The following is a 19,640-nucleotide window of genomic DNA, read 5'->3' on the forward strand; positions in this document are numbered from 1 at the left end:
CCCAGCCCCATTTTCCCTGGGCAGAGCTATCCAGTTCAACCAAAAAACTTACCTTCAGAGTGTCTGGGAGAATAAGGAGAATAAGCAGGGTGGAAAAGCATCACAGCAAACCCAGATTAACCTAGCAAATCACTTCCATGGGAACCATGCTCGGGTGTCATACACAGCTCCTGGACAGTCAGTGACTGACACCACTGAACTAAGGCTTCCATGGAAAGAGAAAGGGCATCCCACTGCTAAATGAAACAAATCTTTTATTCATGAGCATTCTCATTTTAAACTCACAAATTATGAAAGGAAGGCAAATCAGAAGAGACTGCCAGAGCATCTTTTAAATGATAAAGGTATAAATTTTCTTTCTGAACATTTCTAATTTAAGAAAGAAAAAGGTTGCATAGGCTTTCTACAGGTGTGCACAAAAAAAAATAAAATTTAAGTACATGGAAGTTTTTACATTACAATTCAGTGTACATCAGCTACTTGAAAAGGAAAGTATTTACTTGCAATTCCAAGACAGCTACTGGAACAACCTACAGAATAAGGCTTATGAATATTTACTTTTCAGTCCTGCAAAATATACTGAACACATACTATCAGAAAAATAACATGACACTTGTGAATCTTGTCCTGGAATCTCTCACTGATGGGATCTTTTCGGAAAGAACTTTTTCTGTTCGTGTCTCCCAAGATAATTTGGGAAAGAAGCAGTGATAATGGCATCAGGGGATTCTTCATAGCATCAGAACAGAACAAAACATTGGCCAGAGCACAAGTGGAATGTCCTCGGCATGCAGAAACAACCAACCATGCAGACAGAAAATCTTCAATAAATTACAAGCAGAAAAATTTTCAAATTTCTCCTCAAAAGAACAGCTACAGCATCTCTGTAGCCTTGACAGTCACACCATCCCAGCTGAAAGAGGTCTACTCCTTCAGGGGCCCAGGCCTGCATGCCTGAGACACAGAGGTTTGCAATGGCTATTTAGTGAGTATGTGTCTTGTTCTTTGGTGTGTGAGAGAGTTCTGGGAGGATGTTCCATGTTTAACTCTGCTTTTTCCATTGTTCTTTGTGATGACACTACAAACTGTAGGAATACTCTTAGGTACTTATCAGACTAATCTCTAGAACAAGAGTGGATCCATTATAAAGTAAATTCTTGCAGGTGATAAAGTACAAGTGTTCCTGATGATACTCAGTAGCAGTTCAGTGATGACTGCAACAGCATCATTTTGGTTTTGTTACAGAAAACTGTTACATCAACTGTTCCTAAAAAATAAGATTTTTTTCCTCTTAAAAAAAAGTGTCAGTTACAAAACCAAGCTCATACAATCCACTTTTTTTAAAAAATAGGATTTAAATCATTTAGAACACAAATCTTCCTAATGTGCAAAAAAAAAAAAAAAAAAAAAAAAAAAAAAGAGACAGACAAGAGGACAAAATAGATTTAGGAGGCAAAAGTAGCCACACCTTCATTAAATAGAGATCTGAAGTTGAAATCCAAAGGAACAACTAATGGAATGTTTCCTTGTGCACACACCTCCTCCACTCAGCCTTCTGAGCTGCTCAAGAGATTTTAACATCTACCAAAAACACAAAATGCAGGATGCACAAGGACAGATGTGAGCAGTGCTGTGACCTGGATATCTCTGCAGTATGAGCGTAAGTCAGTGTATGAACAGAGCAGACAAAAGGCACAAAATTACTCAGCTCTACAGATGGGCATCCATGCTACTGTGTGTTAGAAATACAGTGGTTTTGTTAAGGGGCACTGTGGAAAGGAGCACTGGGCACATTTTACATGTGCCTTTTGCTGCCACCTCTCTCAAAAACATCTTCATTTCCAACAAATACAAACTAAAAAGCGACAAAACCTTAACACACTTCTAGAATCCACTTTGTCAGTGTCACAGTGGGTACCTTACATAGCAAGATCAAGTGACAGGATTTTCTTTAATTTTTCTTTTTAACACTACAAAACAAATTGTATCCCATTTCATTTGTTTCATTCATAAAGTTATTATTCCGGTGTAATAATTTACTAAATTGTTACTTTTACATCAGGGAATAATTTTTCTGGGAAGGCTAGTTATATCACCTCTGCTCATCCAGATGTTTTATCAGAAGCAATCCCATTTAGTGGAACATGTAAGCCAGAAGTGTTGGCATGCCAGCAGCCAGAGAACATTACACAGCAAGATCAAAGTTACCAGAGCAGCTGGCTCAGGGGTGGTGACCAGAGACTGACTGAACAGCTGGAGCGCGAACAGACAAAGCAGCGAGGACACAACGGGTTAGGGTGAAGAACAACGTTCTGGAGAAGGTATTGCTACTTCTTAGAGGGTGGCAGAAAATTCACACTCATCAGTGACAGGAAACGCCCTGACCTGGGCAACCCAGAGCGAGCACAGCCGGTGGATCACTCTTACACCCACGTGAGTTACTCGCTGACTGCTCAGACAGATCGACTGCCATTAACAGACACGTCACGTTTTAAGTGCAAAACATTTTTGGCAAAAGTGAAAAATAGAAAAACCTTAACCAGTACTAATAAAAAAGTATTTTCTTAAATACTAGCACAGGGCCTGATCCTGCAAGCACACAACTCAGGGAACCCCGGCCGAGTCCAGCCAGGGTTCTGTGCCCTAACACTTGAACACTTGGAGGAAAAGGTCTTTGAGTCGCTATTGGTGTTGGTACTGTTTACATGTAGTGTAAATAACACACACAACACATGCACACCGTGGTACTGAGGGACCTGTGCCTGTGTGCCTGTGGATCTGCACACACAAAATGGCTCCTGAATAAACTCGAGCTCGTACTTTTTGTGAGATGTATCATTCACAGTACATAGCTTCCCATGGGGATCTTCTGGGAACAGGACCTATCCAAGGACATCCTGAAGTTACATACTGTATCATTTTAATGCCTTTCAGGTAAACTTAGGAGGCAACTGCTCTCTCCTGTCAATGGGCCTTCCAGAGAGGATTCACGTACAGCCAACCGTCGCCCTGTAAGAAAATTAAGCAGTTTTACAAACAAGATTTACAAATACCAGATCCATGTACGTCCACACAAAAGCTAAAATAAGATCAAACAAGAAACCATCCCTGTCACCTGAAAATTCTATGTTTAAATAATTGACAAGTAATGTTGGTGGGAGGGAAAATATTACAAGGGGGAAGAGATGCAATAAGAAGAGATGCAAATTTAATTAGCAGCTAATGGAACAATTCCCACAGTCAGTCTCATTTTCCCTCCACCTTTCCTCCAAGAAAGGAGAAATATGAACTTGTTAAAATTCATTTCCTTTCACACAGATGAAACCCAAGACTGTGTTTAGGATGTCAATGCTTACTTACACTGGATATATCTCCCTACATTGTGCTCATTTTAGTATGCTAAGATTATGGGGGAAGTGAGTATGCAGAATTTGAGAAGTAAGGGCTGGATTTTACAGAAAAACACATCACTTTATGTGCCTAACATTAGGCACCAAAAACCCAGATCAAAATCAATCTAACTGAAGTAAAGTGAACAAGTCCACTAGAGATGGAAAAGCCCACTGCTCTCATTCAAAAGCCAGACTCTGTCAAAAAAGAAAATTTAAGCAATCAGTGGTACATAACAACACCCATCCATGACAAAATCCACATTCACTCATCCCCTGTGCAGGAACTTGCTAAAGGTCTCTAAACCAAGAGACTCTGAGTACCTCTTTGGCAAAGTATTTGGGTTTCCAGGGAGTTGTGAGCGCCGCCCGCTGCCTCTCCTCCGCTCGCTGCCTCTCTTCCAGGCGGTGCTTGTGCTCCGTGGCGGCATCGATGTTCCCCTCCTTCAGAGAGTTGGTGACGTGCTGCCACAGGCGCCTGCCCAGGGACAAGAGCACAGGCCAGGGTGACAACAGCTCTGACACTGCCCCTGCTGCTGGGCACCACACTGCTGGGCAGCAGGCTGAGGCCATGCTATCCACGCTGGTTTTCCAAGTCCCACAGCATGGGAACCATCACACTCCTAGGATATTCAACACATTTGTGGACCAGATTTTCAGATTCAGATTCACTCAGATTTTCAGATTCACCCAGTATTTTGCAGTGCAATTTTCTCAGCAGGCTCTGTTTATGTTCTCGTCACCACGTGAGCTTTTTTTCTCAAAGCAGGTGGATTTATTTCTACCATTTCCAGTTCACATTCCTTACTGATGTTCCTCCACCCTCCAAATAACAGGAGTTTAATTCTTGCAGGTAAATTTTTGAATTATAAGGGAGTGCCAGCCAAAACCCAAGAGTGCATTGAACTGGGACAAGGTCACTAGCAGAGGAACTGATTCTAGGGAGCCGCTCTAGGTCTGTGCTCCATATTCCCAGTTACAATATCTACCAGCACAGAGCTACACATTTCTCACACATTTCTCACATAGCTGATCATGCCTTATATCAGCCTAGCAGAAGCTTTGCCCAGAAAAGCACTGAGAAAAATCCTCATAGAATGGTTTGGGTTGGAAGGTAGATCCTCTAGTTCCTCCCTCCCTGCCATGGGTAGGGACATCTCTCACTAGACCACTCTGCTCCAAGCCCCATCCAACCTGGCCTTGAACACTGCCAGGGATGGGGCATCCACACCCTCTGGGCAGCCTGTTCCAGTGCCTCACCACCCTCACACTAAAGAACTTCTTCCTAATATCTAATCCAAACTGCTCTCTGTCTGAAACCAACCATAGCTTTCACATATGTCCAGGGCTGTTTAAATGAGATTGTGTTCACAATGTGATAAACTGCAGATCCTGCAGAGCCACTGGATGGATGCAATTTGCTGACTAGTATCTAAAAAACACAATAAATACACTGAAAAGCTACTGGTTTCCTTATTTACTACAGTCTTTATGTTCCACACTACAGGGGAAAAATGAGTTTGTGGATAAGCAAGTGGTCCAGAAAGTAGACAAATTGTATCTGATCCCACACAATGACTCAAGACACCTTTGTAAAATAAAAAGACGTTTACAGATAATAAAATGTAGTTTAACTCATATTTTTAAATCCTTCAATAAAATGTTCCTAAATTCAATTAAGGTATTGATTTTTCTGAAGACAAACATGAACAGTTATTGACAGTGAATACAGATCAGGTTTTTCTAATGTACCTAGTCCAAGTTAGGCACATGATGTAGGTGCCAAGAGCCTCAAAACCACATGTATGTGTGTCTTTATATCTCATATTGCCTCGCATTTTATATATGTTGATACAAATACATATTCTAAAATATATAAAACATGAAGCACCAGTTTCAATGATATGCAATATATAATATATATACCAGTTTGAATTGCTTGCAACAAGTTGATTTGCCTACCATGTTGCAATCACTCCAAGAAGCAGGTGAAAACACTGCATTACCATCTTCCAGATGCTCATTAAAACAAATACAGGCCTTTCCCCCATCTACAAAATTGATGTACTCGTCACTACAGCGTAATTTATGCTCCAAGGAACCAATACACAGCCTCAGCTCTCTGTGCCCAGATTTCTGTGCTGTGGGAAGCAAGGAATTTTTGAACCACAGCACTCAGAGCTGCAGTTGGCTTCCCTGCTCTGTTCCCACCCAAAGTTCAGGACAGCACTGCAAAGCCTCTGCCCTTACCTGCCACAGATGTATTTTATGAAAAATCCCTTCCTTAGGATTTTTTCTCCTGAGAAGCTGAGAGGCCTCCAATAATTATCTGCTGCTGTGGAATGCAACAGGTGCATCTTTGATTGGTCACATTTCGTTGTTTTTAATTAATGGCCAATCACAGTCCAGCTGTCTTGGACTCTCTGGTCAGTCACAATTTTATTATCATTCCTTTCTATTCCTTGCTAGCCTTCTGATGAAATCCTTTCTTCTATTCTTTTAGTATAATTTTAATACATCATTTTCTTTAATATAATACAGATCACAAAATAATAAATCAGCCTTCTGAAACATGGAGTCAACATTCTCATCTCTTCCCTCATCCTGGGACCCCTGAGAACGCCAACACACTTACCTTGATTCCAGTGGCCCTTGGTTTGCTATGGGCCTGATCTTTTTCCTGATCACAGGCAGTTTGGTGGTGTCAATCACTTTGGTGTCTCCGTTGCTGTAAGTGAATTCCAGGGTGCCATTCCATTCTCCCTGTGCCTTGCACACAATGGTGTTCGTTGGATTGTGCTTCACCTCGGCCGTAACCCTGATTCAAGGGGGAAGGAAAAACAGACCACAGACATAACTGGTACCATTTATTATCAACACATAAAGCACAACCTTGCTAAGGGTGCAAGCAGCTTTCTACCTCCACAAATCAATTATTCAAGCAAAGTACTGATACTGCCTCCAAAAAAGACAGACTCATTCCAGGAAAGATCTTCTAACACAGCAACAACTTGGGGATGACATTCTAAATAAACACAGGAGTAATCCAACTTAAAACTGTGGTACCTGGCTCAAGCCCAGACCAAATGGTTACCTCAGCAGCCTGAAAAACAAAACCTGACATTCATGTGACATTTTCAATACATGATACTTTCATGCCTGAACATAATGCTGCTCAGAGACCCACGTCAAAAACTTTGGGTATCTTTGTTTTCTTCTTTAGCTTTGCATGTTCACTTCTCAGCTGCTGAGAAGCAATGACTAAAGCCACCTCACCAGTCAACTGGTCTGAGAGTGAGCAAAATAGACAGGTAGGACTGGAAAACTGAAATGCAGGGAGAAGTTTTGTGAATGTGTCCATGAGCATGCATACATGTGCTTTAGAAAGCCATGTAAAGTAATGTGTAAACTCAATTTTTTAATTACTAAAGTAATACAGCACAACTTCCCCAAAATTTTACTCACCCTGATGGCACCAATTGTTAATTTAAAGCTTGTAAAGAAAAGCCCTGTCAAAACAGCCTCATGTGGACATTTACCTGAACACAACATTGAAATGGTTGACACACACACATATGGAAGAATAGTTACACCATCTGAAATAAAACAGAGGCAACCATGCAAAGCACAGTCTCCTCTGGACACTGCAACAGTCCATGGCAGAACAAGAAAGGGATCTGATGTTAATGCCTGGGACATCACCCTGAGCATGGAAGCAAGACAGGAGGCTGTCCTGCACAGTGCCTCTTTGCTCCCTTAGTAAAGGGGAACCAAAGAAGGTAAACAACATTTTCACCATCTGGAATTTCAGTGCAGAGATGGGAGTCCCCAGTAGGGAGGTACCACAATGGGCAGTGACACTTTTCAGGAGCTCAACCTGGAACACTAGTTCATCTACAAGACTCACACAGAAGCAGAAGCTGGGGTAGCAGAAATATTGCCTTTTCCATGTACATTTTTCTGATGCTACACTTACAGCAACTTTTACAAACAACAAAGCCTGGAGATATACATTCTCTTTATTTTAATGAGATAAATACATCCAATTCAGTTAAACAACATCATATGTATTGCTACAATAAACTGCCCTCGAGCTTTAAGTCATCTCCAGCACTAAAAGGAAAAGAACTTCAGCTATCTGTCTATGAAATACTGCAATTTGTAACAGGAGAACTGAACAGATGCCCCAGAGCCCTTCCCCTGAAATGCAGCAGCAGGTAAACAAGAGTAAGGCAGTGATTGCTGTACCTGTGGACCTTCCCTCCATAGAAGGGCTTGGTGTGGAACGTGACCGTGGCAGAATAGCCCGTTCTGGCACAGCTGATGTTGACTTTCCCTCCAAGCTCCACCCAGGGGATGGTGAGGATAGAGCGAGCGTAGGCACTGGGCAGGGTGAAGACATACTCCTCTTCATGCTCCAGCAAGTGAAGGACACCTGTGCAGGAAGAGGAGAAAGTGAGGTGAGAAAAGGTTCTGTGATAAGACATGATGGTCACTGACTAATTAGCACCATCAAAATGCACATCCATGGAGAGCACGTGCAGCCCTCCTTGAAGGAGAGCACTCTCTGCTAAGAAACTCTGCTTTCTAGAACAAGTTTCTTCCAACAAGCATTTTCAAAAGCATCCCATTTGACTGTGCACCCTGACATACTGAGTGCTGCCAAACAACTTTTCAGAAAATCTGACTGGATTCCTTACTTTGCATTAGTGTTAAAAGCTGGATAAACATAGAATGTCCACCTAAAAAGCCATACTGAAAATTCAGGTGCTCTGTCAGTGTTGTATCATAATCTCCCTCCAGAAAAAATATGGGCATGGCCAAAGAACTGTTCACTTCTCCATTCAGTTAAAAACAGCCATGTCCTCCAGTAATTCCCTCTTGATGTTGTGAAAGGCTCCAAGTCTCTGTGGCTACAACAAGAAAACATGGCAACTACAAATTTCCTATTAACTTTGCTCTTTAATTTCCAAATGGCTGGTTTCTCACATAGGCTTTGAAAAAATCTTGCATAATCAAAGAGGTGCCCAGCAGGGCCACTGCTCTATCAGTACCAAGTCCAATGTCCCTACCAGGCAGAGAAAATTACTGGTAATTCCATCTCTTTCTGTAAAGGTTCCTCCACCCTCAGCACCCTAAGGCTGTAACTAAAAACAACACACAACAGCGGCAGTTTTTCAACATTACTTGGAAGTTGCACAAAGAAAGTTGCTTTCCTGATCAGACCTTTGCAGCTTCCCCTGGGGCCAAGGATACAACTCTATCCCCATAAAAACTGCAGTTTGGTCTTCAGGATAACAGGACATAAGCCCAGGAAAAGAGCACCATAAACCTTGCACGCAGAATTAGATCATGCCAAATGTCTGCAGCGTATTTTTTACCAGAGTTTTACAGTCTTTTGTGTCCCATTTACTAACTGCCTAAAGGCAAAAATGACAGCTTTGAAAATATTTTTTCACAACAGGGACTGAAAATAACCTATTACAGGAAGAACTCACAACCCAGAAATATTTTGAAAAAAAAAAGGAAAGTTATTTTGACACAGTAATAGTATTGGTTTAGTAGCAAGATAAGCTTGAGCCCATTTGCCTTCACCCTGGGGCAGGCAGGGGAAGAACACACTGTTAGTGGTATTGATTAATCTATCTGTTTAAGGGAAAACTGACACTACTTTTTCAAAGTGGTCTCACATTTAATGAAGAAAAAGCATTAAATAGGAGCACAACACTACTGCTGTCAATATGAAAATATGCCTTTAACACTGCATGGAAACCTAAATTTAAATTAAAACACACTCCAAATTAAAAGCACAGAGCTCTAAGAGAGCCCTGATCTTGAATATTGGCTCCAGCTAACAAAACTAAATACAAGCACAGGAAACTGCAATTCGTCACTTCTGCCTTCTGAACTATTTCACAGGAAAAGATTTGCAAACCAGAACAGCTCCATGCAGTTGTTCTCAGAACCTCTGCAACCTCAGCCTCCCAGCAGCGACACAGGCGGCATGTTCCCTTCATCAGCTCTGACACAAGGAGCTGGGAGTGCAAAAGCACACAGAAAAGCCATGTCTCAAAAGGACTTTAATCATTCAGTCTTGGCAAGCCACAAGTTCCTTGTGTCACGTGCTGAGCCCTCAGCAGCAGGGACAGGCCAGGAGGACACAGCCACAACACAGAGACACATTTTGCCTCCAGCTTCCTCGGCTTCACACCTGCACAGACATCCCAGCTGAACTCACTGCAGGGAGGCTGAACTACCCAGCCCACCCTGGGCATGCAGACAGGAATAACTCATACTCAAAAAACTACTCTGGCTATCAGACTCATTAAATGGATGCTACAATTGCATTAAGTTAATAAAAAACAATTGTAGGATCACAGAATGGCCTGGGTTAGAAGGGACCTCATTGAGTTTCAATCCCCCTGCCATGGGCAGGGACACCTTCCACCAGACCTGGCTGCTCAGAGCCCTATCCAACCTGGCCTTGAACACTTCCAGGGATGGGGCATCCATAATTTCTTTGGGCAGCCTGTTCCAGCACCTCAATACCCCAACAGTAAAGAATTCTTTCCTAATATCTAACCTAAACCTACTCTCATTTTAAAGCCATTCCCCCTTTTCCTGTAGTTACATGCCCTTGTAAATAGTCTCCCTCCCTCTCCCATCCTCCTCTGACCATCACTGTATGTGATGCTCCTCATGTGAGAGGAAACTGGTATGATAAACACGATTTCTTTATGGGTCAGCATAGGTTTGCCTCTGTCCCCCGATGGGATCAAGAGCTTTTTCTCCCTAGTCAAATGGGAGGGGCTCAGAGCTGCAGCGCTGCCAAGCACATTTAAAGTGCAGAGCAAACAGCAGCAGTGACCTTCAATGTAAATATTTAACCACCACAGCAGGTTAGATATTAAAAACTGAACCCAGCTCTCTTGGCAGTATTTTTAGCACCCGGTAGCATATTTTCTGAATTCCTTGAACACCTGAATAAATACATTTTTTAATGAAGCGCTATCTCACTTGAAATGTGACTCCAGCTCTATAATTACAGTCTAAAAGAGATTAAAGGGCAGATCTGAAATACCCATGACTTGATAATACTTTAATATTAACTTGACTGTTTTGCATTCCATTGTTCACAGAGCTCAAATGCAAAACCTTGTTTAAATGAAGCACCACAAACACTGTGGCTGCAGCACCACATTGAAGAGAGACCTGTGCTCCCTTAGGGGAGAGTAAGCCAAAAATTGCACTGAGATTCAACATTTGTAACAGGTACCACAATTTGAAGTAACTCCCCACCCTGCAAAGTGTCAATCTTGAGAAATCAAAAGCCAATTAACTGAAAGCTAACAGTTACTTTACAATGTGTCATTTTTACATCTGCTCATAATCATTACATTGCAACTGATCTTTAAAAACAACTGCTGGAAAATACACAAGCCATTTTTCTTCCTTTGCTTCCTTGCTGTAAGGGATGATTCAAGTTTAGTTCGAAAATGGCTGTAAGTAAAGCTGTAAAATATTCTCCCATTTTTAGTTTTTTCCTCTCATATCTAAGAATTCTTTCAAAAACTTCCAATTCCTTTAAAAAAAATCTAAAGTATTTATGGGCAACAATTACACAAGGAAGAATACACCAGACCAATACTCTGAGAGGAGCAGTGGATTTAGTTATCTGGTTTGTTAGGAAAAAATGCTACAGAGAAGGCTGAATTTGTTAAAAACCATTGCAGGATATTGAAATTCCTCCTTGAAATGTCCTCAACACCACTTACTCCTCCTTTTGACTCCAGCAATGTATTCAGAGTCACACCCCTATCCATGACCCCTGAGCCTGCACTAAAGGAAGCCATGGCCTGGCACATCACTCTCCCAGTTTGACTCTTACACGTCCCTCACTGATGCTGCAGCTTTGTGAATTTATTTCCCAGTAACACATATTGGCAAAAAACCCCAGAGGAGGCTCTGGATCGATAGGCTGCAGAAGAGACATGTGGGATTTAATGCTTCCCACTGCCTGCATGGAGATCAATCTGAACAACAAATGGCACGTGGGACACCAGGGGCCTGGGGCAGCTTTCCCATTTAAGCAGCTCTTCACCCTGTCTGTGTTTCTGGTAACACACAAAGAGGAGCAAGTTACGTGTAGGATGAGCCCCACATGGGTGTTGTGCATCACCAACTGCCCAGATCCCCACAGGAAAACAGGAAATGCCAGAACTGGGCTCTTATTGTCTCAAACCTTCCAGGCAGCTGTGCTGAGCACTGCTCATTTTTCAAAGACTGGAATCATTTGCTAAATTAGGTAATGAGTGCCATGCTATATGAAAATGGTTCTAAAAACACTGGGCTAAAAATATTAAAGCAAAAATGAGTACTTAGGGAAATACTTAGGTAGCTCTGATTGCATGGAGCAACCAAACTTTGGGACTGATAAATTTTAAGTCACTCATTTCTCGGTACTAGAAATTATAGATGTGTACATCTATTAATACATACACATACATGTATTTGAACAGAAGAAAAAAAAAAGAGGAAAAAACATTCATTGCTTTCTTTTAAATTTACCCTGACAGACCACTGAACCTTTTACCCACCTATCAGATCTTTTCAAGTTGATTTCATTTGAGAAAAAATAAATTTTTGGAAGCCCATACTTCACTACTTTTTAAAACATTTAAAATAGCAGAAGTGAAAACATCAAATGTAACTAGCCACTTGACAATACAGAGCAATCCATTGAAATGTACTTTATGCTCTCTGCAAAATTAACCCATAAATCAAAGATGACACTTTTGGTTGGCTTTTGCTGTTCTGAACCAAAATCCAAGAGCAGAAAAGGAACAGGCACAGCTGACACTGAGGTGTGCTCACCACAGCACCCTTACCTCAAACCAGTATCCTTTTAAAGATTCTATGGACCACATAAAAACCATTTAATATTTATATTGACTTTCTCATCCTTTGCTAATTTAAATCTTAATGTGACCCTGTTCATTAGAGCCTCATCTCCTCCCTCACTCTTTCATTAGTACATAATTAACATTAACCAGAATTAGGGACTGCACATGCAACCTCAGTTCTTTTATGCAAAATAACCTCTTTTCTATTCCAGGTGGCTTTCTCATGAGGAAACTCAGTGCTGACTACTCTGAAGAATGGGGGTTTTGTCATACAGCAAAGAAAAGTTGCAAGGTTTCATTAGCAAGCCAGATTTAGAGCACTCATAACCAGAGATGAAGAAAGGCTAGCATATAAAACAGCTCCCCACATGGATTTCCAGCAGTGCTCTCCCAATTGTTCTGCATCTCTGCATCTGATACTTACTTTGAATCAACAAACAAAAACCACAGACAGAAAAAAAAAATCTTACTCACTCTGAGGTGTGACACACACAAAAAATCACACCACTGAGACACTGAGCTGTAGCCTTTGTGTGCCAAGACCATACCATCCTTAACTCCCCTAATCCTATAAATTCCTTTATAAACCCTTCATGACACTCTATATCAGCTTCTAATAAAAAACATAAAAAGCAATGTGCTCTATACATCTAAGGACTTGCTATAAAAATATGATTCAAAGCCTCCACAGACACGTTACCATTACCATATTCTTCACACACTATAGGTCCAAAAATTCAGTACTACTCTATTTCTGCAAATAGCCAACTGCAGTAGAAAAAGCTCCACTGAACTATTGGAGGGACACATTGGATTGTTCAAAACACACCCTAGTTGCTTGTATTCAACATTAGGCTACAATGAAGTTTCTGGTCATTGTCACAGAATCATAGAATGGCCTGGGTTGGAAGGGACCTTAAAAGTCCTCTTGTTCCAAACCCTCTGCTGTGGGCAGGGACACCTTCCACCAGACCAGGCTGCTCACAGCTCCATCCAACCTGGCCTTGGGAACCTTCTCTGGTCAGCCTGCTCAGACAGAACTGTTGAGATACATATCTGACTAGAACAAGATGGTCACTCACTATCACTAAATTATCCAAAGCATTAATTACAGTTCTCTAGCACTCTGTCTGGAAGGATGTTTTCCCCCTCTCCCATATCAATTAGTACTGATTTAATCTGTAGTATAATGAACCTAATATTGAACCAACAGCAGAATTATTTAACCCAAGACTCAAAACAGACACAGGTATTTTAGAGGCATCGAGGAAACTGTGTTTCAAGTAACATGATGCCACATCTAAAATCCTTTCTGCTCTTGCAAAGAGTCAAAGACCCACACATGTATGTAATTTAACTCCAGCAACAGGCAAAAGAAAGTGCTGAATGTTCATAATGAGGGGGAATTTAGAAAAAAAAAAAAAGAGTAAGACACAAGACAAAATTCCAACAATAGCACATAATTAGTTTGGTCATCCAATGCACAGTAGCAAAAAACCCCCATAACAATTAAAACCCATGAGATGTTACTTTGTCTCTCATCAAAAGTAGGATCTCATCAAAAGCAGAATGATATTTCATTCCCCATAAACTCAATCTGTTTTTAAAAGATTAAAATAAAATTCTACAACCTTACCAGCCAACCTTGGTGTGCGCAGTTCTCTCCAAGGAGCTAACTTTAGTTTCTACCTACCTTAAGTAGCTTCATGTGCCTTCTGACTATTAGCACCTTTCCACAGCCCAACTCACTAACTTTGCTAGGCTAATTCACCCCATATGAAATGTTGCATCTCTAATATGTCCCTAAACACAAAAAATGTCAAATTAAATTTCACATTACTAAAATTATTAGGCCCTGCACTACTAGGCATAAAAACACAGGCTTAGATTTTCCACACTTTTAGTCCAACAGCTCCTTTTTGTCAGTTCAGCAATCTCTTCCCTGGTACTCACACTGACCTCAATCTACTACAGAATTTATACTTATGCAGCACATAAGAAAGAAGCATCTGCAGTAGATTCTAACTTTTGCACAGCTTGACAAATTCACACACCAACTTAATCAGGAAGACTTCCCTGGACCTAAAATAAATAAACAAAAAAAAAAATTTAAGAAAGTGCAGTTTCAAGTGAAGGAACTGCACTGCAAAGCTGGCATTTTAAACTGAGGCTGCCAAGCTTAGGCTTGCTGTTTTCAGATGACAGAAAGGCCTCAGTGGTACAACTTCCTGCTGCTCATTGCCAGTCCTCAACATGCAACAAAAATGCTTGGGCTGCACTGAAGTATCTCCACCACTTCCCAGAAATGCTGTCACTGTGAATGTCCCTGCTCTTGCACTGCTTACATGAACAAAAAGATGAATAGTAACTATGAACTGGTGAACCCAGACTTTCTCCCAGCATGCACATCACAGAGCCAGCAGCAAACCTTGGAATTAAAGAGTTTGCTACTGCAGATGTTCCCCAAAGCCTGCCTCCACCCCTGGGACGTCTCCAGGATCATGAAAAAAAGAAAGAGCACAGGGAGGAACTGATTCCCACATGCACACATGAAACAGTCCTTGGGGTGAGTGAGTAAGCAGTTAATTCTTAGACCCTTTCTCAAAACTGGGACACATCAGGACTTTGAAGTCTTAAATAATCCCCACAGTAGACACCCTCAACTTCAGGGAACTGTGTGCGCTAGCAGCAAGAGAAAGAAATTTCCCTACTCCTACATAATCATAAGTGACTTTATATTTAATTTTATTTCCATTAAATAGTTCCCTTCACTCAGCAAAAGAGTACTAGAAACGAACATGTACCAGAAAAATGCAGAATGTTAAGCCAGTGACTCAGGCTGGCAGTAGTACAGGCAGGGGACAGACAGACATACCAATTTCCATTCTGGCACTCCCTTCCCAACTTCCTTAACTCCGTATTCAAACCAAAATACCTAAGCCACAGGAAGAAGGAAACACAAATGCTAACACAGACTTTATCACAAGGGTATCAAAACCAGTAGTAAGGAGGTTTCATGCCTCTTCTATTAAAAAAAGGAATAAATTGCCATCAGAGAAGAAGCAACTGTAGTCCTTTTCACTGGTCTTTAGTTTTAGATAGTGGAAATAGTAGAATATACCTGTATTTTTTCACCATAGTTATTTCGTTGTTATTAAAAAGCAAAGCCAAACCACTGCATTTCCTACTCCACTTTTTTACTGCCTTTAATACCATAGTATTTAACATAATGGTGACAAAAAGAAGCAAGTTGTCTTCATACTTCTGAGACTACAGTCCAAAAACTATTTAAGACAAAACACTAAAATCCATACATAGCATCTTACCCTCAAATGGCCAAAGGGACTAAATTGCTTACAAACACACTTATCTCAATGCATGAACAGTCAGTGACAACACTGGTACAAGTGGTGCATCAGTTCAGATCATCCATTAAGGATTTGTTATAACTCCCTTTATTTCTGAACTCAAGTTGGGCAATGATTTATCACAATGCAGACTGCATGTGCATGATATGGAAAATCAGGATTCACACCTCTACTATGTGACATTCTAGAAAGCTTATGAAAATACACTAACTTTCAAACACTACAGAAATCATGATTCTTTGCAGAAACTATGAAAAACAAATGTCAGGTTTATGCAAAAATGAGTTTCTTCTCACTGCTTTGTTCCAATAACGAACACCAAATCCCATATTACTTTGAAAGTGACCAAAAATGATCTCACAGAATATGCCATAATTTGTCATTTGCTCTTATGACTTAATTATTTCTGAAGTCTGGCCACATAAATTACCAGTCTCATCAATATAAGCACACATTTATATATGCAATGTGCATTTCACATTCTGTCTGGACAGCAAAAGGTTATATGAATCCTACAGTTTTAATTCCAAACTTCACAAAAGCAAACAGTCATAAGGTTCAAATGAAAGGTCAGAGGGAGACCAAGTAGGAAAACATTTGGATTTCTGTTGACACCCAGAAATATTAGCTAAAAGAAAGCAGAATAAAAGCACGTTTCTTACCTTCACCTACCATAGAAACACCTATTGACATGCCCATGAACTTGCTTTTGGTCCATACGTGAGCGTTCACACACATTTTCTTCTCTTTGCACTCACAGTAAAAGCAAGATACTGGCGGATGATGAGACACTTGTTCAGCTACAAACCTCAGCTTGTAGCATGAGGACTGGTCCTGGCCAAGCTCCTTGGCTGAGTCCTTAGAAACCGTGGAGGCACCATTAGTTCTGAATGCTTTCACTTTATCTCTAGGCACATCCCACGAGCAGTGAAAGGTTTCACCAATTATAGGGTTATAGGGCTTCTTGGCAACTGCTCCCTTTCGGCCTTCGTGAAAAGCTGTGAGATAATACTCCACAAAGCAGATAATCCTTTCCTCGGGAGTGGCTCCAGCTGCAATTGACAAAAACAGGTCTGGATGGGCCATGAAATTTGCATACATCTCCAGCAGGGATCTTTTCTCCAAAATAAATGTTGGAAGCACTACCTGTATGTAAAGCAGACAAAGGCATATATGATTTCCCTGTGATCACACTACTGAGGGGAAAGGGGGAGAGGGAACAGTTAGGACAGCTGTAATTCTGACCCTGCCAAATTTTGGGATAGCATATTTCCCTCCCATGCCACAACAATTTAATATTCTTTGCAGTAAATAATGAGTGAAGGAAAAAGCAGTGGCCTTGATACCCATGCAGGCTGCTTCCTGAGATCATCATGACTTTCACGAGCAGCTCACACAACAGGGATGGGCTGTTCCACGCACATGGAAATCCACCTTTTCCTCTCCTCTCAGTTAACAAACCAGCCATTGTTTTCTTTGTTTACAGGACACAAAAACATACTTTGATATAAACTAATGTACACCAAATGTCAACAAACCAAGCTAATCATAACCCTCCAAAATGGGAGGGGCACACCCTCCCAAACCACCAGAAGATGAGTATTTTATATGAATGTAACCATCACCAACCTCTAAGTGGTGGAGAATGTAAGGGGTGCATCCATCACTTCTGTCAAACATCTCTGTCCCATATTTCACTCCTGGGCCCCTGACTACCCACTCTACATGGATTACGTCCCTTCCAGCCTCTAACAAACCAGCCCAAGGATATCCAACCACAACCAAATATCAAGTTTATTTCCAAGTATAAAATCATCCCAAGGAGCCTTCCCAAGAGGCTGTAGGTAAGAAAGCAGTCCCCATCTGCCCTAGAGTGTCGTCATATGTCATGTCCCCCCACAACTCCCAAGCCAAATCCCCTGCCATCCCTAAGATCTCCTGTGTCCCCCAAGCCCATGGCACACCCCCCAGTTTCAGACGGTATCATGTCACTGTGGTGGGCCCCTGCATGGCTTTGCTTTATTTCAGACGAGTTGGAACACAAACTGCACAAACCACTACATTCATGTCATGGGAATAGAGAGGCTCCCATGGGCCCAGAAAAAAACCTGGGGCTGAGCACTAGGCAGTCTGCCCTGGAGGGAGCCAGCCCCAGGTGACTTGGATACAGTCTCAAGGGCCTTCTCCAGCACCGCAGATGTTGCCAAGGTCACTCACTTCACAGTAACATTTTGTTGGAATTTTCCACTGAAGGATCCTGGAGGGTACTGCAAGGCAAACAAGGGCTAAGGAACATCATTTATTTCTCTCCCTTCTTTGCCCCCATGCTCCCCACTTCGTGCAGGTCTGTCGTAGGGGAGCTCACGGGTTGCTCTCACATGACCAAAAGGAATTTCTGGCACACACAAATTTATCTTATGTGAATCCAAGTGGCTCAATGATGCCAGATGCAAACCTGCTGTCCTCTATTACAGCAACTCTTCTACTTTCCTCTTTAAATTTTCACTGCATTTTCACTTTAAATTTTTACTTTTTCCCTTTCCCAAAAGCAAGGGTTATTTACAGCAGGCAGGGAGCCACTGTTTGTCACAAACCCATTTGCTTTCCCCCTGCTGGTCCAGCTTGCTATTCTAAGTGGGACCAAAGCATAGATCAGCCCCTTTGGGTCCCATGGATAATGAAATAGAAGCTTTCAATTTTTTATTAATCATTCAGCCCTTCTCAAAGAGAACTTGTAAACAGGAACAAGAATTCCAGTCACAGCAGCTCGAACAGAGTCTTTACAGCTACACAGCAAGTCACAGCACCTCTCTGCAAAAACAGAGAACTGCTGTGTCTGGAAACTTATCTGCTTATTGGCTCTCTCCTTCTGTATTTTATATTTACACACATACAGCCCTTTATAGGCTAATAATTTTTACAAGTTTAGATATAAATCAAGCAAAGTTCCATCTGTAATATTTCTCTGACTCTACTCTCTAAGCCTCGAGGACTCCACATGATTTCTGCTACCAACCTATTGAGGCCCTGAATGATGGAGGACTTTAATTTTACACTATGTGTGGCAGACTGAGTGCTAATGACAGCCTACAGTCCTGGTGGCAGGCTGAGGAGATTGGTTTTCAAAATGAAATCCAAAACTTTGAAGGCAAAGCAGAAAGCCACTAGAGGTTTTTTTTTATTATTATTTTTAGCTCTTTAAACAATTCCATCTTATTTGCAGCATTCTCATTCTGACCATTATTCATTATCCATTATAATCTTTAGGAAAACACAATTCAGCAGTTGAAATCCTCAATTCAGAATCTCATTTTAATATAAATTATACACTAAAAGATCAGGTTACAGGATGGGAAAGTGACAGCAAAACATACAAAAAAATCTCCCATATTTTCTGTCTAGAAATACCAGTAGTGCCTTTGTGAGTTCACTGCAGAGACTTGAAAGGGCAAACTCATTTGAATAAACAGCACTCTGCATCTCACTATGTCCAAGAGCCTCTCTCTAAAGACAGTGACCTTTATTAGCACAAACAGAGGAGAGGAAAACTGCAGACCATCCTTCAGATGATGCAGATTTTATGGTACAACACTAAGACTGCCGTGGTTTCATCCCATTGTCATGGTCACAGAGTCTTGGTATCTCCTCCCTGAAGTCCCAGATGGGTTTGCTCAACACAGCTACAGCAGCACTGCCACCAGGTGAGATGTGATAAATCACTGACTCTAACTACTGAGTTTCAAGAATCAATTTTAAATCTGAGTCAGGCCTGAACTCCAGCTCAAATGATCTTGCTTTAAAAGCCTAACTAAGCTGGAAATTAAATCCTCAATTGTGGCAGGAACAGATCCACTGAATAACTGAATTGTTTCCACACAAGGAGGCAGAACTATGAAATAAAAATATTTGACTTTTAAAGCTTACACAACTGCAGTATTATAAAATATGCCTACAGAACATTGCCTTTTATCAAATAATCT

The 19,640-nt window shown here is 41.3% G+C and overlaps 1 protein-coding gene across 2 annotated transcripts in view; it reads right to left on the reverse strand.

Annotated features, from left to right (window-relative positions):
* Positions 1 to 237: 237 nt before the first annotated feature.
* The window catches only part of OSBPL10 (oxysterol binding protein like 10), a 113,404-nt gene continuing 94,001 nt past the window's right edge, over positions 238 to 19,640 (reverse strand). For both annotated transcript variants that reach the window (XM_063155176.1, XM_063155184.1), the window contains exons 8-12: positions 16,323 to 16,806; positions 7,638 to 7,824; positions 6,025 to 6,207; positions 3,714 to 3,867; positions 238 to 3,009 (exon numbers count right to left, since the gene is read on the reverse strand). In XM_063155176.1, coding sequence (XP_063011246.1) covers positions 2,965 to 3,009; positions 3,714 to 3,867; positions 6,025 to 6,207; positions 7,638 to 7,824; positions 16,323 to 16,806 — 1,053 coding nt within the window. In that variant the 3' untranslated portion in view covers positions 238 to 2,964. The remainder of the gene's footprint in view (positions 3,010 to 3,713; positions 3,868 to 6,024; positions 6,208 to 7,637; positions 7,825 to 16,322; positions 16,807 to 19,640) is intronic.

Source organism: Melospiza melodia, chromosome 1, assembly GCF_035770615.1.
Source record: "Melospiza melodia melodia isolate bMelMel2 chromosome 1, bMelMel2.pri, whole genome shotgun sequence".
NCBI lineage: Eukaryota > Metazoa > Chordata > Aves > Passeriformes > Passerellidae > Melospiza > Melospiza melodia.